The 21,390-nt window shown below is 42.6% G+C and overlaps 1 protein-coding gene across 3 annotated transcripts in view; it reads left to right on the plus strand.

Moving 5' to 3' along the window:
* The window catches only part of AMBRA1 (autophagy and beclin 1 regulator 1), a 130,576-nt gene that overhangs the window by 95,481 nt on the left and 13,705 nt on the right, over positions 1 to 21,390 (plus strand). For all 3 annotated transcript variants that reach the window (XM_040557763.1, XM_040557764.1, XM_040557765.1), the window contains one exon: positions 6,891 to 7,030. In XM_040557763.1, the coding sequence (XP_040413697.1) occupies positions 6,891 to 7,030 (140 nt within the window). The remainder of the gene's footprint in view (positions 1 to 6,890; positions 7,031 to 21,390) is intronic.

The following is a 21,390-nucleotide window of genomic DNA, read 5'->3' on the forward strand; positions in this document are numbered from 1 at the left end:
TATATTGTCTTATGAATGAATGTACTGAACCACCAGTCAGTTTTTCCATGGAGTATTTGTGTTGCTTTGCATTCAAGGCCCTCTGCTTTAGACAAGCTAGACCTGAATTCTGCTGCAGAGGTCTCTGGGTTTGATGGCAGTGCATAGCGTAAGCCTGCATTTCAGCAGCTTTCATGAAATTCATAAATAGAAGGTGGAGTAAAGAATGATAATCTAAGCAAAAAGGGGATAATGTTATTTATTAAGGAGGTCAGGTTAGGATGTCTGTTTCTTATTATACTTCTGGACCTTAAAAAGCCCGAGTTGTTTAAAGTAATTGGCAGCATTAGAGAAGTCAGTGATGCAGGTGGCTTCCTGGCAGCGAAGCAGAGGACATACAGTGCTTTCAAAAGAGTGGTGGATCCTTTACAGCAGCTTCTCACCTGGTATGCTAGTGTCAGAAGTGAACTAGTTAACATATTGACATCAAAGTATACCAGGTGAGATCTTTCAGTGGTAACACCCTTTTGGGGTGAGTAAGGAGGAAAAAAAAAAAAGATCCTGAATTGCTTTAGGTGTTCCGTCTCAGTAAGGTGCTTGCATTTAAAAAAGGTGAGTTGAAACTTCTGAAACTTCAAGGCCAGTTTGTGGAGCTAAAGATGAAGGGCAGATGGGGAAATGCAAAATAATGTACAGCCCTAGTTGTACTGTTGGTTTTGTTGTGCTCGTACCTTCATCCTGTCACTACATGTCGTCTGCTGCTCTGCAAAGCACGAGTGCAGTTCTCAACATATTGCTACTACTACTGTTTGAATGCTCATTGACTAGTTTCAAACTGAATGAAGGCATTGCTTTCCGGTGTACTTTCAGTGAACTTAATGCAGTGCTGTGAATTGACCATGCTTTCAAGGCTGCCTCTGTATTACATGGTTCATGTAGCTTATTTGTTAAAGTGTATTATCAAGTGAGGTATCTGTGCAGGCTAAAGGCTCAAGCATAGCTGCAGTTACACTGGCAAGCTGTGCTGTCCCTGTGATTGCTGTGGTGATATAACCTGAATCCATATGAAAAGTGCTTTGCTGATCTGTGCTGTGTGTGTATAGCTGTAGCTGTACTGTCAACACTTGTATCTTGTGCCTGCACAGATCTAAAGCTGCTGCTGTTAACTACTCTTTTCTGAACCTTTTTTCTCTGCAACCCAGGTCAGGGTGGCTGTGAAGCTTTGGATTTTGCTAGTCCCCCAGTAAGAGAGACCGCTGTCCGGGAAGCAGGGTGTGACACTTGTACAGATGAAGGATGCAAGAGCCCGAGGACAGAGAAGCGTGAGGTGGTCAGGGGCCCAGGTCTTCATGCTTGCACAGTCAGCCTCAGTTTGGGGGTAGGGAGAAGGCTTTAATTCTTCCTTGTGGTTCTGTAGGTGGAATCTGCTTGCCCTTTTGACCTGTTCAGTAGCTTTGTGCCCACTTTATTCTCAGGGAAGAGTCAGCCCCTTGCAGGATGTCTGCAGTTTGACATTCAGATTGATGCAGTTGATGCTCTTGCCATCTTTGTGTTCAGATTTCCCTCTGTACCTTAGTTTCTAGCAATCTCTTCTTACATGCACCTCCCTGCACAGTTTCCCTTAAATGTTTCTTGTGATCTGTCGGGGTTAGCACGCTACATGTTTCTCTTCCTGCGTGTTTTCACAGCCTCTGGTGACAACATCGACTCAGTTGGAAATTAATAATTAAATTTTAGCCTGGTGCCTGATAAACCCACCTCGTCAGCTCCAGTCTTTCCTCACCCTTTACCTGTCAGGATGGAGCTTCACGGATGATGAGATTTCCCCATGTAAACAGGAGAACAGCTGCACCCCCTCCCCACACACTCTTTATCAAGGTTGATCTAACAGCCCAATTTACTGCCTTGGCTAAGCAAAGGTAATGGCTTGAAATTTATTGGCATCTTGAAAGGAGATGCATCTAGTTGAGAGCAGAAATGTCTCTATTGAATTTAAAAAGATAAAAACACAAAGAGTTCCTGCTGAGTTTTCCTTCACGCTTGTGCCAACTTTCTCTTCTCGTCCGGCTTCAAAACATGTTTTTTCCTCCTTGAGTGCCAGCGAGGAGAAGAAGGGTCCCACTCTGTTAAAGTGGGGGTAGTCAGCCCTCCCCTGCTTTCCATTACTCTCCTTAGAGCAGGAGGAAAGCCTCAAGCAAAGAAATGGCTGTGCACACGACATGGTCTGCAGGCACGGCGCTGCTTAGACCAAGCAGGCAGTGCAGCACTGCTGCCAACTGGCAGGAGCAGCACGGGCTTGTTGGGGCAGCCTGCTGCTTTGACTGGCAGCATCCTGGCAAGTGCCCTCTCCAGCTTTTTAATGTTGGCAGACCCCGTAAATGGGGTGGGCAGGTGGAATTTGAAAAGTGTTATTAAATAGCTGCAACTTCCCCAAGATGGAGTGTGAGGGGGACTAGGGAAGCACTAGGTCAGTAACTAGGGCTTTGTGCAGCAGAAGCTTACAGCAAAAAGTTTTCTTACTCCTTCAGGGCAGGTACAAATTAACTGTCTAGCTCCATGGATGTGTGTTGTGCCCAGGGCCCCCTTCATCCCCTGCAAGTCAGCTCCTTGATGGTGAGGAAGAGATCACTGGGAAAGATTCCTTGAGGCTGCTGGTTGTCATGCAGCCTCTCCTGGCTCTCTGCCACAAGTAAATATTTAGTTTAATACCTAAGCAGGGGCTGTGACAGGTGCTGCAGGGCTGATGTGCCAGCACTGACAAGTTGGAGGGGAAGCAGCAGCAGTGGACTTAAGGTGGCCTTTGCACTCCACACAGCATGCTTGCCGAACGCTTTGGAGGGCCTGTTTTCTTGTTTTTCCTCTTGCCTTACAGCCCTTCTTTCTCTAAGCCATCTTCTTCCCCTGCTGAATTGAATGTTGCTCCTAGATTAGCTGTAGAAGTGGCTGTGAAGTGATGAAATTAGCTTCAGGGAGTTTTGTAGATAATGCATATGCCCACTCCTGTTCAGGGAGGGTGGAAGAGGCACACGGAAGAGGTAAGTAGCTGCTTCTAGTGCAGTCTTTGAAAACAGGCACACAGACGTAAACAACTCAACCAAATCTTTCTTCACACTTCATGGTTATGGGGATGTAAAATGAAAGCAATCAGCTGTTTCTTTAGTGAGCATTGCTTTCCCTTTGTGTTGGGGTTGCCTTCTGGGTGGAAGCTTAGCTACCTAGAGAGTTTGGGTATTTCTAGAGGAAGGCTTCTCACCTTGCCAGCATCCCCTGCACTCAGGGGAAAGAAGGAGTCCCTTCTGAATCTCTTGTGAGGTATGGGATGGTCACTGGAGACAGGATTTTCTACAAATGTAAGCAAAGGTCAAGCAGCAGTTCCGCGTAATGAGACTGGGTTATGTAGCTTCTAAAGGGAAGGGGCAGGACCTTTCTTGCTGATTGAAATGACATTAATATGTTTGTCATTGCCAAGAAGACAGTAGCTTGCCAAACTGATGTTGCCTGTTTGGGCTCAAGCTTCCACATGGATGCTCTGAAATGCCCTGTGGGGCAGCTCGTGAAGCTCCCAATCCTCAAACTTCACAGTGTTTATTGTTAGAGAAACATATCATTCAAAGCTCTGTTTCAGAACATCATCTGGAAACAAATGAAATGCAGCTGCCAACTTAATAAAATGCTGAGTGGCCACATCTAGTGGTGTGGCTCTGCAATATTGAATTAGTAGTACAGCAGTACCGAGGGTGAGTTTGCCATCGGCCATGGTGAATTGTCTGGAAGCTTGCTGTGGCTGCTGCTGATGATTATGGGCTGATAGTGTGATGCAGCATGATGTCTGTCCAAAATGAAAATGCCACCCCATTAAATGTAACTGCTCTGGAGGCTGTGGTATGGTGTGGTGGGTGCCTTAAAGATCAGTGGATGTTTACAACAGTGGTTCTAAACAGGTTCTTGAGCTCTTGCACATCAGCATGGTTTTTGCATATGATTTGCAACTGGTTTGTGGACCAGCCCTAAAGAAAGAGAACTGGAGAATTGTCAACTTTATGCCTTTGTGTTGCTAGTTTTATGAGTGTTTGAGGGCTGGCAGCAGTCTCTTGACGTAGAAACTGGGGAATAGTGTTAGTATGGGATTCCTGTGATAACTTGAATGTTGTTCCTAGAAGTTCAGAACTAAAAAGCATGGACAATCCCACTGGCAAAGAGGTGCAGCCACTCCAGTATATTTCAGGCTGACTACTTTGGCTGAAATATCTCAGTAACTTTATAAGATTTAGTGATGGAAGCAAAAAGTCAAAAAAAGAAAAAAAAAAAAAAAAAAAGAGAAAATCCAAGACAAATTGGCTGTGATCTATGGAGAATAATGTTTGCTGGAAGGCTTCTGACCTTCTTTGACGAGAGGGACCTGCTGATGTTGAAGGAACTTTATTTTTTTATTTTTTTCCCCTCTGTGGATAGAGTAGGGGGTCTTGCTAATGGATGCAGTTGCAACAGCCAATCTGTATGACTGCATCAGATTGATTAGCTGGGTCCTGGTTACTGCTGCGAGTGGTGATTATGCCAGTACAGCTGCTCTCTCTTTTTCTGTACTAATTACCACACGCACGGATGTCATCACCCTTAACACTGCATGGAGTTGTCCCATTAGCGTGGGAGTGGGAAGCAGCAGGGGAGGGGAGCTCTTCGGCGTGACAAGCTGTTTAGAAGTGTACGGAGAAGTGGAGTGATGAAGCATCTTACGGAGAATTTTTGAGCCATCTTGTCTTTGAGATTCTGCCCTTAGCCAACACTTTTGCAGGTTGTCAGGACCAGCCCTGTGTCCTTGGCAGCATTCTCCGTGGGGTGCCATTCACTGTGAAGCATCTGGGTGTTGAGCTGGAGCTGGCAAGTCCCTGCCCTGACGTGGCCAGCGGCTGAGCCTGAGGGACGATGGCTGGGCCAACTGGCCTGCCAGGGGAGGAGAGTTTAGGGCGGGCTCCAGAAGGCAGCTTCACTAGCTGTGATGCCTTACAGAGGTGTTCTCAGGAGAAAAGAAACTGTTTTTCTGACTTGCTGAAGAATCATATCCTTATATAACGGAATACTCTTGCAGTTCTTGAGAGACTTGGAAAGCCGAAATTCTGAATGTATGTTCCAGCTCCGGAGGACCACTCCCCTTCTCCTCCCTCCCTCCTCCTCCAAATCTAGTCTCCCCATCTCGGAGTGCACCATGATCTCCATGGCAACAGGTGTTACCAACATACGCCTGATGGTGATATTTTTCTTCCCCTTTTACACAAAAAGCAAGAGGGGAGAATGAGGCAGACATGACAGCAATGGGTAAGAGCTACATAAACCCCAAAGGACATGTTCCTTCAAACACCGAGCTTCTCTAAATAGCACTGACTGCTGAGTGATATCTGGGGCAAAGAGTGACCAGCTTCTGTCACGCAGAGAAATCCTAAAGGATGTTTTCTCCTCTAATGCGGCCTCCTCGGAGAAGAGGTTAAATGTGTTACTGATGACAGGACGTAATGTAGTTACATTGCTTTGCTCTGACTTGCTTTTTTGGCATTACAGTGGTCAAGATGAAGGTTCTGGGTGTTATGCTACAGGAGGGCATGCAGTTAAGTGTTCTCCGCCTCAAACTTCTCAAGCTGTAAAACAGACGAGAAGTGAGGTGGAGGTGAAGAGCTGTAGAGAAAAACAGGCATATAAGCTGTTGTTCTGAGTCCTGGTTCGTAATGCTAGCCAATGAGTCTCCCACTAATCAATTGTTAGTTCAAGCTACCTCAGCAGCGCAGTAGTGGTTGATCCACATTCCTGTCTACCTTTATCATCTTGTTCCCCTGCATTCTCATTCCCTTCCCTGATTCCTGGTCCTGCACCGTCCCCGTTTTCTGGGGAGTCTGGAAGAGAGGTTTTGGGATGGATGGATGGTTGCCCGCCCACCACAAAATCTAATGAAAACATGTCTCAACAGGGATTAAACCCATTGAAAATGTAGATTCCAAGTCTATACTATATACCAATGCTGCTCACTGACTAGCAGGGTGCAGGGAAGCAGTGTGCTGTACAGAAGACGTTAGCTTCTTGGAGTAGGAGAGTAGCCTGCATAGGTATAATCTGTTCCACTTCATTGTTTTTGCCTTTCAAGCCTATGCACTACAGAAACCAAGCTAGTGTATACCAGAAACAGAGCTTGCTTTTGGTCCTGTGTGCGCAGTTTTCATTCTCCTGTATTAATGCAGCGTTTAGGAAGTACTGTTTTGCAGCTGTGATAACTGCCTGCGGTCTTAGCAGCTCTTGAGCTCCCACCTTACTGCAGTTAAAAGAGATGGAAGGGAAGCTGAACTGAGGGATTTGTTACTTGCAAACCTGTGCTGTATCCATAATCTCTGGACGTTAATTTTCCTTGTTTGTGCACTGTTGATGTGGGGGTTGGCCAAACTGAAACATTCTCAGGAAGCCGTTTAAATGTTTTAAAAAGAAAAGAGCTGTATATTATTTTTATGTAAGGTTTGGTTTTCTTAACAGAAAAAATAAGCTGTTGATGCTGAAAGCCCATGCACTTGCCAATTTGCTGTTCCACCTCAGTTAAGATGAGAGGTGAAGCCTGAAGGGTCCTAGTTGTCCTGCTATGCCACTTGTCCCCATCACTTAAGCTCTGCAACCCACTGAGTGACATGAAGATTCTCCTGGTGGCAGAATTGTTTATGTTCTGTGGCTATGTGCCTGTCTGTCTACTAAACACTTAGGGTACGTGTGTGGCTCTCTCAAGCAGATGCTTACTCCTGCTGCTGGATTAGTAGTTTCTTGTAACATCCATGTCTCCTTGGCCAGCTGTGTTGCTGCAGGGAGACTGAATGTTAATTTGAGCCTTCTTGGCTCCCCTGCCTTGTTTTGTCTTGTCAAGTAACTTTCTGTCTTTGTTTCAGAGAGTTTTCAACGTTCTGTATCCAATGCCTGCTGACCAGAGAAGACACGTCAGCATAAACTCTGCTCGCTGGCTGCCTGAACCAGGTCTGGGATTGGCATATGGCACCAATAAAGGGGACCTGGTGATTTGCCGACCAGAGTAAGTGATTGCTTTACATCGAGTTGTAACTGCTTTTGTCATTCTCTTTTTAGGGCAGTGGGAATAAGATAGCTTTTTACTGCTTTGGAGCATTATGCTTGAAGGATACCCTCCACCCAAAATAAAAAGTAACCTTGATACTCCTTTTGGGCTACCAAAGTATTTGCCCAGTCTCATGCAATTAGCGTTAGTTTTGCTGATTATAAACCTAAAACAACATATGAGGTACATCTCATTAGCTCTTTTTATTTCCTATGTCTGTCTTGGCTTTCTTGATCCTTTGTTTCATGTATGCCTAGTGTGATGTCTTTGTCTCTTTGGATTATGGATCTCTAAAACTTCCCAATGAGAACAGCAAATTTGAGGTGTTAGAGATGTGCTTGGTTTCCATCAGCCACAGGTTGAAAGCTGCTGACCTAGACTTACCAGGTACTTATTACAGTGTTCAAGCATGAAATTCTATGAACTGCAAAGGCTTTTGTCATAATTATGAGCCAGCCAATGAATTGTTTTGGTCCTCACTTGAAAGCACAATGGTTTGATGTGTAGACTTTAGCTCTTTTTTTTTTTTTATTTACACAGCACCATGAGGTGTGTAACTTTGTAAACTTGCCATTAAGCACAAGTTAACTTAGATGTTGTGTGACACAGAGGATGACTGAGAGCCTGAGCAGTGAAACTTAAATTGTTTTCAGTGTTGTTGGGGCTCTCTACACCATAATTTGCTGAGGCCTTTTTCTCCATTGTGTTGTGCAACCAGTTCTTTAGGAGCAGTGTTTTTCTTACGCTGCAGGAACACTTCAGTTATTTCCTGGTACTAAGCTATCTCAGTATTAATTTAGGTTATGCTTCACATGTTGAAGTTCTTGGTAACTTAGAAGCTGGTAGCTAGAAACTTGCAGCACTGCTGGTGATCTTACCAAATGTATATGGACTCCATCTGTTGTACATGCGATCAGGCATGTGGTGCTTTTGAAGAGTCATATGGTCAGTGTAGAACCACTACCTAAATCAGAATAAATATGTAAAATTGTAATAGTGACTAATTCAGTACAGCCTTCTGGTGAAATGTGCAGTTAGAATTCAGATTGGACCAATTTCAGTACTACAGAATGCCAGTGCTCTTTAAACAGCCCTCTTATTCTCTTGAACATAATCTTTCATCAAGGCCTTATTTTTACAAGACGTTCTACAAGATATTATTATGGAATAAGCTATAATCACTCTCTTCCAGGATAAGTGGCTTTCTTCAAGAATAGTTGCTGTACTTTCTAAGCAGAAGAATTGTTAAGGAAAAATGGCTTTCTTCTCAAACACTGGTTGTTCTAAGTTACTCTCGGTATAGAGAAGTGATAAGATCTAGTCTATTGATTATTGCTCATGAGATGAACTTGGACAAGAATTTGGGGAAATGAAAGGGAGGGAAATTACAAGTGATTTGATTGAATGTCCTCTGTAGAGTCAAGCTTGGTTTGTAGAGTCAAGCTGGCTGTCTAGGCTTGCTGCATCCCATGTTAAGTATCCATTCTGGCACATATAGTAACCCCAAGCTAAGTGCCATGTTCTTATTGGCACTTCCCTTATTAAGGATATGCCAGGAATCCCTTCATATGTTATAGAAGCACTCTCAGTCCTTCTGCAGCATCTCTGTGAAAACTTTCTTAGCTCACTAAGTTGCTTACAGCGCTTTTCTGTCTCCTTATTTCTATCTTAGCAACAGTTGTTGCCAACAAAAATTAACTTTTTGTGTATGAACATGAAATAGGATGAATACAGAGGTTAGAGATCTATTGGTGGATTGAAATAACTGATGCTTCTGGGGATTATTGCAGCCCTCACATGGACTGCTGGGTTCTTTTTAGAGCAGGACTCCTAATATGTTCTGTTCTCGATTGCATCATTTTACAGGCCAACAACAGCTAGACTGACTTTAAAATCTATGCATAAAGATGTAGATATTCACTAATATGAATAGTTTGCACTGAAACTCTAACATCAGAACACATATGTAAGGCACTATCAGAGCAGAAGTGGCTTGCAACTATGATGTCTGTCCCAGGTCTAACCTGGAAAGTCCTCAGAGAAAGAGGAGAAATTCCAACGTGTTGATGCCATCTAAGTAGTTCTTGGCTTAATAGACTTGGTTTGAAATTGGTGTATCTGATGACTTTAACTTGAGAAATGAGGGTGAAAGATTAAAAATATTTGTGTAGTTTCCATACACAGTAATACAGAGGAAGAGAAATACTAAATAAAGGACTTAGCAATTGGCAGAGTATTACATGGGGACAGTCTAATAAACAGCGGGGATCAAAAAAAACACTGCACTGCTGAAAACACCCCCACTGTTCTCATTTGGCAAAGAAAACAGTGGTCAGTAGCAAACAACCAAGATGGTTATAATTCCCTGGGTCTTTATTCTCATGCACAATGGAAGCATTTGAAGCCAAGTACTATAGGGATAACTTAAACAGGTTGGAATAGCAGCTGTGACTCGAATACAGGGTTTGAAAAGCATGTGTTTAGGGAAATAGAGATGAGTAGACTGAAGGTACAAACTAACACGTGTGAAAAAGCATAACTTGAAGCTTCGTGGGCTCATAATGAGAGGTTATGCAAGTAGTTATTCCAGAATTCTAAAGAAATTGTAATTAAAATCAAAAGTTTAGGGGTATATTGCTAAGTTGGGGTAGCACTGATGGCAGTTTTTCTTGCAGTTGGAAATGGGGAAGGTCAGATTATGCTGGCAATCCATAATGTGGGCTCAGTATACAGGTTTACGGGATATGTTTAGAATGGAAGGAAAATTAAAACCATGAAGAGCAGGATCAAATGCATTATAGTTTGACTAATGTAGGGTACAGCAGGAGGATACCTATCCTTGAGAATTTTATTTAATAACAATTAAAGGGTTAACTAGGGAATTGCTCCAGCTCTGTTACCCGCTTTAGTAAAGCAGTTACTATGTTGGTACTACAATATATCTAGTTAAATTGCTAAGAATTAGAACAAAATTTGGTAAGGAGCCAGTAAAGGTCTGCTTAAAGGAAGAATACGGCATGATTGAAAGCTGGGCTCTGTCACAGAAGAGATTACTGAGGAACCTATTCTGGGGCTGGTTGTTATTACTATTTACACTAATGCCTTGTAAGGGGGAGCTGAATAAATTTGCAGAGAATGTGACATTAGCGTTGTCATTGCAGAGAAGGATCAGAGTATTGCACAAGAATTGGATTGTCTTGAAAATGACTGGAGCTATAGAAATGAGATAGAATTTAATAGTACAAAGTGCACTTAGTGACTAATAACACTGAGCTCAGTAGTTAAAATGACAGAGGAGGAAAAAGACCTGAGGTTTTAGTTGATCATAGATGATTGAACCATCAATACAAGTGGCTGTAAAAACAACAAATTTAGTTCGAGTATGAGACACAAGATACTTAACAGTAAAGGTAGCAGAATGTTAGTATCACTGTAGAAGAAACTAGATACATAGGCTGGAACAGTTTAAAATTTAGATATCCATGTTCAGAAGAACTACCTTTGAACTGCTATGGTAGTTGAGAAGGGCTGCTAGTACTATCAGTAGAATGGGTTTATCTAACAGAACCTGCAGCTTGGGGTCTTCATCCTACAAAAGGAAGGGTAAGGAGGGGCTTATATAGCCTTCTATAAATGTCCGGGAAAGGAGAACTATTTATGTTTATATAAGTTTCACTAGAAAACAGAGGCATAAATTTACTATGACTAGGTTATGGCTGCAAACTAGAGAAAGGCTTCTAACTGATTTCTGCTAGAGCCTGTGAGTTGGTTGGGTGGATGTAAAAGGCTCAGATATTTGGAGAGGTAGCTTGGCTGGTTTGCAAAGACAAGTATATAAATTGGATACTTGTGACTGGAGGTGGGACTGGATTGCTGAGCCATGAGGCATTTTTCAGTATTTTGAACCAAGGTCTGTGTCTAAACAGGTGTTGGCAAGCTGGCTCTCTGAGCTGTTCTGATGTAGAGAAGTAAGGTGGTGACAGCAGTGTTCATCCACAGATGGAAATGCACCTAATGGGCCTCAAAGAAGTCTGTAAAAGATTGGAATTCATGAGTCAGTACAGTAGCTATGAGGATAAAATAAAAGATGTTATTAGCCAACAGTGGTTTTGGTTTTGACTTTTCAAAATCTACAACCAGAAAATGCATGCCTTCCTGGCAAGGTTGTATTTTGGTGAGTAAATTTTCTGTCTGTCTTTCCGATGTTCTTTTCTTCTGTTTGTTTAGCTGCCAGTTTCACTTGATTGCAAATAAACAAGCTACCCCTCTTAGAGCAGGTCTCTATGACCTCCTTTTCCTGCTGGATTACTGTCTTTTTGAGGATTGGCCTGTGTGAAAGCAGTAGGAAAGGAACACAGCTTTCAGAAACAACTTCCTCTGCAAGTGGCCAACAGGACAAGCAATTTACTTTTCATGAGTCTGCCTGATCTTTTGTTTGAAAAAATAGTTAGAAAAGGAGTCACCAGGAAAGGATCGTATAAGTGACCCTTGAGGAGAGAGCACAAAGTGCAGGAAGCTGGCACACAGAAAAGCATCTGCAAGTCCTGAAGATGTACAGTAATGAACAGAATTGAGTAGATCTTTGGCAGTGTAAGTGTCTTCAGGGGATGCTTCTTGCTTGTCTTGTTGTTTTTTAACCAACTGCAGTGACAACAGGCTGGAGTAAGAGTACTCAGGTCTGTGGTTTGCAGGTGAGTCCTTTTTTTTTTTTTTAACTTCCTCCAAGTTTTCTCACCCACCATCTGCTGCCTGACTTCCATTGTAACTATGGCTAGTGCTCATGCGTGTCTTCCTTGGCTCTACGTAGTTTAAGGCTTGATTCTGTTCATGAATTTTTGATTTTTGCAACATGGAATGAAATCCACAGTGTCTTGTACAGTAGAGACACCTCTACTAAATTAAAAAGGATTTTTTCACGTTCATAACCTTCCCTATACTGTCACATTCTAACAAGAGCTTTCCCATTCAAAAACATCTTTGGTGGGGATTCTCAAATATTTTGTAGAACATGAAGAGGTCAGACCAAAACTGAGGGGGAGCAGACTGCATGCTGCTTATTGCCCTTTTGCTGGATTCTCTTGTGAGGAAGATTATCATGGGAGAAAGGGGGAGGTCCTCTTATCAGTTTCTCATCGTTTCATCTTGAGTACCCCCCATAGTTAGGAGCAGGTTCTGGAAGGGCTCAGTGCTCGGGTGCTTTCAGAAATACTAATCCAAAATCCCCAGTGTTCTGAGAATACCATTTAAAAACCAAGCGCTGAAGGCACCTTGTCGAGGGCTGGCTATGTAATGCAGGCATCTGCGAAAGAGGAACGATTTCTTCGGCAGACAGAGCCTCTGGTAATGGAATTAAAATACCCCCTGAAGATGCGTCTGGTTCAGAGACAGCATCTCATGGAATTCTCTCATTGTGAAGTAGGTGTGGAGAGTCTCAGATTGATTCAGTGGTATGCAGTGTGCATATTTTAATTCGTTGTGGTGAGCTCTGCCGCTAACGTGAAATTTTTCTGTGAAAATTCCCTTCACAAGAAATTTCTATGCTTTGCAAAGGATCGTTGCTATTGTCTGCACATGCCAGTCCAGGTTTTTTCTCTGAGAACTGCATATCCTCTTATCTAGGGATGGGAACAATGTGTCTGCAGTTATCAGTGCTGGTAGGGAGATGGTAACCTGTCCTGCTGCCTGGCATTTCCTTTGTCTCTGCTGGCTGATTCCGTTCGTCAGGCTCCTCAGACTCTAGCAATGATGCCTCCCAGCAGCATAAGCCCTGGTGCTTTTTTTTGGCTTTTTTTTTTTTTTTTTTTTTCCTTTTAAGAATAGCTTCTGGAGGATGGAGTTAACAGTGAGGCAGGAGGAGGAGCTGTCTGTCTTTGTGTAACTGAGGGATGTTAGCAAACCTGCACAGGGAATACTTTCACATCCGTTAACTGGGACAGCTAGAGAGAGGGGTTAGGTCAGAGTCTTCTCTGCAAATGACCTCTTGAAAGGCAGCATCTGAGCAGTAGCCTTTGACTATGGCGAAGTAAGCAAATGAATGTTCTGGAGTTCTGCTGCCTCTTAACCACAAGATGTTGTATTTCTTTTTTAAAATGAAGGTAGAGAGTGGTTTTGATTGATAAAAGGACTGAAAAAGGGGATGAGATAGCCCATTTTGCACTAATGATGTATCCTGAAAGCTTACCTTTGGATTTTCTTATTTGTACACTTAAGTGAAAACTAAAGTGAATTATTTCCAAATCGTGGAAAGCCTAGGTATCTGGGGTGCTGAGAGGCTCAGTCATTGCAGATGCATGAGAAGTAGAGTGGTAATATGGAGGCTTGAAACAGCATCTCCATTCTGATACTGTTTTTTATTTCATTTCTGTTTCTATTTCTGAATGTGCGTCTGATATCCAAGACGAATGATGGCATTAGGTGGAAGATGCCCTCATGCAATTCCATTTAATATGTCTGTGAATCCTAGAGATAAATGTTGAGAGCTGCTTTGAGTCCTCAGTTATTAGCAAGTTCATTTCCTTTACCCACTTCAAGATATGCTGAAGCACTGACTCGTTAGTGACACTAATTTTCCTCCATGAGAAAGAGAACTTGGTTCAGAGCTCAGTGTTAAAGAAGCTTAACCTGTTGCTTACTGGTTTGTTTATAATGTTACTGCACTTCTGCAGGACCTTGCTGGTTCTCAGATTGGGTAGCAATCTTTTTATCGGAGATCATAGCCGTATACTTTAAGAACAAGTACTAAATGCTTCACTTATATCTATCTATGCAGATCACATCTGCCGCCTTCTCTTCCTTTACTTTTTCTAATTCTATCTACAAAAGCAATTAAATTTCATGCAGTTATTTGACTTACTAAAGCCCCCCTGCCTACTGCATGTGGCTCATTCTTTCATTGTTTTCAGATGTATTCTTTTTTCTCTTTGTTATATCGCTCTCCTTAAGGATAAAAGTTACACTTAGGAGAGAGTAATTGTCAAATTGAGTAAGGCTTTCTTTTTGAAGAATGCTGCTAAGTTGGCTTTTTTGGCCTTTTGTCACTTCCCCAGTTTTTTTCTAACTTTAAAAATCAGATCTGAATGTTTTAAGAAAGTTAACTTTTTTTAATTGAGTGCAATTAGCTGCTATGTCTGGCTTCATCTTTTTCCAAAGACTCTTCTTACTCCTATTTGCATAAGCACCATTGGATATTTTAAGTGGATACTTCAAAGAGAAAATTCAGCATCTCGGCCGCTTTGAGTCTTCATTGATTTTGTCCTTAGCTTCACTGATAAATAGACCTTTTTCATTCTAGTACCATTTTCATCATGTTTATTTTTAGAATGTCTCTTCCCTCTTTGGCAATACCAGTTCATCCTGCTTTCTTATAACCTTTCTTTGCCAGTCTATACTAGACCTTTCTTGTTTGGTTGTTTATCCCCTTGGCTTTCCAATAAGATCATCTTTAATCTTCCAGGCTTTGATCCAGTTTATTTGTGGAGTTATTGGTTGTCTCTTACGCATACATTTTTCAGCAGGACTGGTGAATTGAGCTAGCAAGTAAAACGGTCAACTTTTTTGTCATTTTCTTTCCCTTGGTTAAACCCTCACTCCATCTGATTCTGTAAATGGTCTCAACTCAATGTCTGCAAAATGTAATTGGAGAAATAATTGTGGGGTTTTTGCTTTACGGAGCAGATTTCCCCTGCAAGCTAAACAGAACACTTTCAGTTAGCTAATTTCAAAACTGCTGGAGAAAAAATTATAAAACTCGGCCTGCCCCATGGATCTCACTGACATTAGACCAAGTAAAGGCCTTGGTTCTAGAGTTTGGCAGCCTCGTATGTGTTCAGTGCAATATTCTATTTAGAAAAAGGAGGAGGAAAAAAAGCATTTGTTATGCTTGCTGATTTTAAACACTCTGACGTTGATTTTTCCCATTCTAAATATATTTTCCTGGTTAAGTTTGTTGGCATAAGATCTACAAACCAAGCCTACTTCAAAGTTGCAGTCTTTGAATCAACATAAATGTTAGTTTCTGCTAAAACTCTAGTGAAAGTTCAAAGAAGACTGAAGAGTAAGTTTGGCTCGCAAGACCTGTAGTAGTTTGATGTTTAAGGCCTTAGAAGGCTTAAGCAATTTGCACTCCCGTGAAGACTCATAACATCGTAAGTTGTGTAAGCCACTGGAAGAGCTCAGATCATAAACAGCTTAAGATACTCTGAGTGTTCAAAGCTTATTCAGCGCATAGTCTGCCTATAATCACTTTAAGCAATTAACAAGGCTTTAGGTTTTCAAGGGAATTTAAGCAAGTTATCCGTCTTTAGAGCTTGGTTTAAGGTGATACTAAGCTGAATTGTTTTCACTTAAGGAACTTAACACATTTCAGAATGCAAAGTTTTATTTCCCTGTATTTCTCTACGTAGTACTTGGCGTGGCTGAAGTCACTTAAGTGGAGTGATACCGTAGAATACTGGCAAGCTTTTGAGTGAGAAGAAAGTCAGCAAACATTCAGGAAATTCTTATTTGGTCTACTTCTGCCCTGTTTATTCCAGGGTATTTGGCCTGCAGGGTATGTTCTTATTCACATTGGTTAACAGTGTTAAAACTATTGCATTCTGCACTATATGATACACAAAGATCTTATCAGCGTTTCAAGAGAAAATCTCTAAGTCTTCCTATCTTGAGTGTTTTGTCCATCTTCTCACAATGTTGTAGCAATTCAAATATTTTGTATTTAATGATGGTTCCAGTATGCCACTCCAAATTGGGATATACCTCTTTTAACTGTCAATGTGGTTGATGTGTAGTTACAGCAAAGGTAGCACAGGAGTCAAGAACAGAGGGTTTCCAGTTTTCTCTCAGGAGTGAGTTACAAATTCCTATGTCATGCTGACAGTAGCGTGACAAAGCTCTTGGAGAAGCTGCTTTAAAACACAGCTGTAGTATTTTTAATAGAATTAGCATGGGCAAGAAAGTTGTCTGTGAGAGACTTTTCTTGTCCTTATTCCCAACACAGGTTTAGCTGTGTAGTTTCATGCCCCTTAAGGCGAGTACTCTCAACTGTGATAGTTGTACTTGGGTTCCAAGATAATCAACCATTCACACTTTCATACGAAAATCTCTCCTTCTGCTCTTTCAATGTTTTGGTGCTTAATTTCCATTTATCACTCATGTTGAATCTTTTTAGCGTAGGATGCTCTCCCTAAGAATGTAAGATGAATTCCTCTTGTTACTTTCTCTTGGTGTGTCTTCTGTAATACTCATTTTGAGTCTGCTCTGTAGTGACCCTGAGGATCAGAAGAAACGGTTCTGTTTGTGTTCTTCCTACTGTGTTAATAGCTTTTCTCTCTCTCTTTGAGGTCTCTAACAGCTTAGCTGAAATATGACTCTTCCTGAGCTGAAATGTCACGTTTTTGCCTAGGGAAGAAGACTCTCAGAGGTGTGCCTTCCATCTAAATCTTGCACGCTGGCTGCAAGAGCCTGGATTGTATCTGGTTTAGTTGCCCACTGCTGTGCAGAACAAACTCATGTATATTCCTGTTGTTGAGACAGGAAAGTGTTATTAGGCACTGATGTTTCCAGATTTGTAAGACTGACCTCATTTAGATGGTGTGAGTTTGAAGGGAGTTTCTTCAGAATCCCCATATTTAACTTAGCTGGCAGGATTGCACAATCTAATAATTTAACTGGGCCAGTCATCTTGCACAGTGTTCTGAGTTAAGTTGGCATCCTCCCTGAAGCAGGCACGTGGCTACCAGCTGCACCAAGCTGCTTGCTGTCCTGCTTCTGCAGCACCTTTGGCAATTCAAGTAGGTGTCAGGATGTGTTTCTGCATGGTTGCTGGTTTCCAGGCAAGCGAAGCTTGCGGAATTCTGGAAAATTAGCAAGCTGTTTGAGTGTAGGGATCTACACAGTAAAAATGCACCTGCTGCTAGCTTCAGAGAAGTTGACCTTTCTTCTGCTCCCCTGAATATGATGAATAGGATAATTTCACACGTCAGTTAAATACCTGTGTGGTTCTCAACCTTAAACTGCAGACCTTGTCTTCTGTGACTTATCCTGTTAGGAATTCCTATCCTCAGCCTCGTGCTCTCCCCCAGCTAGTCATACATGGGCTGTACTCCGTGGGAGTGCTCTGAAATAGGCAGGTGCTAGTGAAGCTGCCACCTCTTCCTTGGTCAGAGAGAATTACTGCCCAGCAGAGCTGCTCCAGGAATCCCATGTGATGGTTCAATACAGGTTGTGCTGCAGCCAGTTTTTGCTTGAATCTGTCTCTGCATGTGGTTCATTGCATGCACAGAAAGCTAAATATTTATGAACTAGGGTGTTAGAAATGATTGTTTTCCTACCTAGGCAGCTGCTGGGAGTGCCAAACTTTGCCTTATTCTGACAAAATAGTGTTGCCTAGCTAATCATGGGAACCAGGGATGGGGCTTGCTGTGCTGATCAGCACACACTGGCAGAAGAGAGAAGGAGCTGCTGACAAGGATGCAACTGAAATTTGGCTGAGCATTGCGTTGCACAGGATACCATGCACTGCTTCTTTTTTCCCAACCAGGACAATGAATTCCTGTCCCTTGGCATAGTGTCACCTTGCTCTCTGTGATTCCCCATATATTTCCTTGAAACAGTTTGAATGGTTTAAGAATGGCAAGTTTAAACAAAGGGAGGAAAATTGTCATAGGGAATTCAAATCCTTTGTAAACTAACCTGGGTTTATATGATGGCTCTTAATGGTCTTGAATGAACAGTATATTTGAGAAATCATCTTTAAAGAGTAACTTATTTTATGGAGAAAGTGAGCCTTGGCAGCATGAAAACCAGATATTCATCTAGTTATGTGCTGTATGGCTTTGCTTTCCAGAAGGTCTGCTCCATGATGGGCTTGCCAGAAACTTACATGCTAGTAATGAGGTTGTGCTGATACTTTTAGATGGGAAGGATTGCAAGCAGTAATGTCTTAACCAAAAATGAATTCAGTGCTGTTGCAGACAAGTGTGCTGCTGTTGGGCCTTTCCACGTGGCAGGATTTGAAAGAGCGGTGCATTTGGCCATTGCTGGTACATCCTTCAGTATTGGGGATGGCTTAAGTGAAAAGACAGTAAACAAATGTTATTTATGCCTTCCTGGACATCCATATCATGCTTGCAACTGATTTCGTTGTCTTGCCTTCTTGTTGCTGAGATTTACTTTTATGGCTGAGTTGAAGAACTTCTGTTCTAATCCTTCCTCTTCCTCTTCCTCCTCCTCTTCCTCTTCAACCCCTGATTTTGGATATTCCAGGTGGGGCGTTGCCCAGATGTCTAAGTCACTTTGTGCTGACCTGTGCTTTGTCAGTTTACTTTTCAAATGTTGGTTAAGCCAGTGCAGTAAGTACTGTTTCATGTTTCTTGTCACATATGAATAATTTTGTCATTAATTCCTAGAGACTGGTCCTAGGTTCCTCAAGGGGCCGTACCTCAGCTGCATAGCTCCATGAAGAGGGAGAGGCTGTACTACTGAACTCATTGCCACTTGGTACTTAGCAGGCTCCACTCTAAGTCCTTATTCAGCTCTCAGCAAAGCGTGCAAGTCTGTGCCCTTCATCTTCTTCAAGCTCATTAACGACATGAGCTGGACAGAGGCGTGAAGGAAAAGTCCACCTTGGAACAGATTCCTGCTGGGAAAGCCTGTCTCAGAGCAGCTCTGCATTTAACAAAGCTAATGGAAATTTCCAGTGAGGGCTTAAAGAGCTTAGAGCCATAAGAAGGAGGAAAAAAAAAAAAGAACTTGACTAAGTGGACTTCACTGTCCATGATTGACACAGTGTGGAGAATTGCAATTTTTCACTCTGAAGCCCCTGGCAATATATGTCCTCCTTATTGCATCCACAGCCAAGTGGCAACATGCTCCATGCTACACAGAGCGTCTACCTTATGCCCTGGAAAATGTAAAGGGCTTCTAGCATTCCAAGCCTAGAGCTTGATGGAGCAAAAGTTAAATGCTTCCATTACCTGAAAAATATTCATTTCTCCAGTGTAAGCTCTGCTTCTGTGAAATGAATAGTCAGGCCTTGATTTGCAAATCTCCTGGGAAACGTGCTGCAAAAGGCTTGCTAATTTACAAAAAAATCAAGTGATATTTTGCAAAGAGTGTTAAAAAAACCTTTAGATTTTCTGCCAAGAGAGATTGCACTGTTTTAAATAGGTGTGGTTAAGCCAGTGCAAATCTTTAAGCTTAATTGAAAATCTGTTCTAAACGAAGGTACTTGTGGTTGTCAATATATTATGTACTTGTATTAGTTTAAGGTATGAATATCTGACAAAATTTCTAATGCAAACGTGGTCATAAAACTGACACAACCCATACAATAGTGGCATTTCTTTAATGAAATCTCTGCTAATCAGGAAAGGAAATGGTGGTCTTCATATGAATGATACTGCTCACCTAACTCCCTCTAATAGGTTCAGATATTTGCTTTCTCTGCTGTACCTTGATGCAGTTTGAAGCCCCCATTGCATAGTCTCAGTCATCCAAAGGCTGGAAGGCTTAATCAGGAGCAAGCTGGATATCCGCCTTATGGCTGTGGGTTCCAGGTCAGAGGTGTACATACTTGCAAGAAAAAGGAAAGATCGTGCTGAGGGCTTTATCACTCAAAGTCATTTACAAAAGGTGGAGTTGGGAGAGGGCAGGTTGGTTGGTTGGCCCTGGTGGAGGAAGGGTCTGCTGAAGGTTAGCAGTGAGGATGCTTGCTGCTGCAGTGGGGAGTGCCCACTGTCTGTTCTTAGCCAGTTTTCTGGCCCTGCAGGTAGACATACGTACTCACTGTACACTAAAAAGCCAGGTGAGAGTGGTAGTGAAGATGTTGAACTCCCATCATGAATAGGTCTAGTGACCTTGGCTTAAGCATTCCCAGAATCAGCAAAGAGAGCAGTGACATTGGCTGCCACAGATCTTCCTCTTAGGAAAGGAAAGCAAAATCCTCGATTCTCTGGCAGTAAATGAATAGCAAATAGGTCCCTGGCAGTGAAACATAGTTGATAAATGGCAGCATTTAAAACCAGTGTGCAAAGTCATGTATTCGGTGGAATGGGTATTGATTTCACTGTCCAGGGAAAGGTGTGAATTGACAGCGAAGAGTTGGAATGGAGTTTCCTAAACGACAGCCTGGCTGTACAGCAGTGTGCCTCTGCAGAATGGGTGGGAGAAGGGATGAAGTATTTAACCGTGCACTGCATGTCAGCCTGGTACCATGATGCTTTTGTAAAAGTGAGATGAATCAGACACAAAGTGTGTATGTGTGCATGCACGTGCAGGATCTGAGCTTTCTGTGTAGTACATACCCATGGTGTTTGTGGGAAGGGGGGAACTCAGTATTGCCAGCTCGTGATTTGGCTTAGGGAAAGCTTTGCAGTCTTCTGGGTTTTAGAGGTGGGAACTGACAAAACCAAACAGAGCACGCAGTTGCTTGGTGAGGAATACGAGTTGTGTATGTGGCTGTGGGGACCGTGTCTGTACTTTGGAAAGCATGAAGAAGCGTGGAGGGCATGGTAGAGCACGGGTCACTTCAACTCTATTGGATAACAGCTGCATATGCCAAGGAAGCCAGGCTTTTTCTGGAAAATTTGACTACCAGGTCAGAAAGTCTCCCTTGCCGAGGGAGTGTGTTGCTTTGCAGACAGCAAAGCGTGACAGATCTCAGTGAACTGGGCACAGGATGAACAGCCAGAGAGGGACTGGTAAGTGTGCAGTGGCAAGTTACCATCTGTCAATAAACTCCAGAGTCATTGAAAATTTGCGTCTCCCTGGCAGCTGCTTTCATGGGGTATAATGCAGCACAGGGTGAGCACAGCAAAAAAAAAAAAAAAAAAAAAGTAATTATTGCTTCCTGTAGACTCTGTGCATGGTTCTGTTGACCTAATTTTCTCCAGCTTTTGTACTTGGTCCCAACCTGGGGTGCTGTCACCCCAGCAGCCTTGCCCCAGGCCTCCAGCAGACTCAGCTCTGCCATTGCAGCACCCTTGCCTCTTCTAAGCTGGGGTTCTTGATGCAGTTCTACTGAGACATCTCATTACAGGGACAATGTGTGCTTTCATGTATACATATATACGCTCAGTTTGTGCCTGAGCCATAATCAGCTACCAACTACTTGTCCTGGATCCTTCCTTTAGACTGTGGATGTATGCTTAGTTCATGCCCTGAGAGGTGATGCTAGTCCAGCTTTTCAATGCCATCCACTCTCTTCTGTCTATGCAGGACTTTTTTTTTTTTAACCTCCTTATGGTGACTGCTGCACAGCACTGCTAACTTTCTGCCTGTTTTCTGTAGCTAGCACCAGTGGGGAGAAATCTGCAGTCCAG

Source organism: Cygnus olor, chromosome 5 (assembly GCF_009769625.2).
Source record: "Cygnus olor isolate bCygOlo1 chromosome 5, bCygOlo1.pri.v2, whole genome shotgun sequence".
In the NCBI taxonomy this organism is placed as follows: Eukaryota; Metazoa; Chordata; class Aves; order Anseriformes; family Anatidae; genus Cygnus; species Cygnus olor.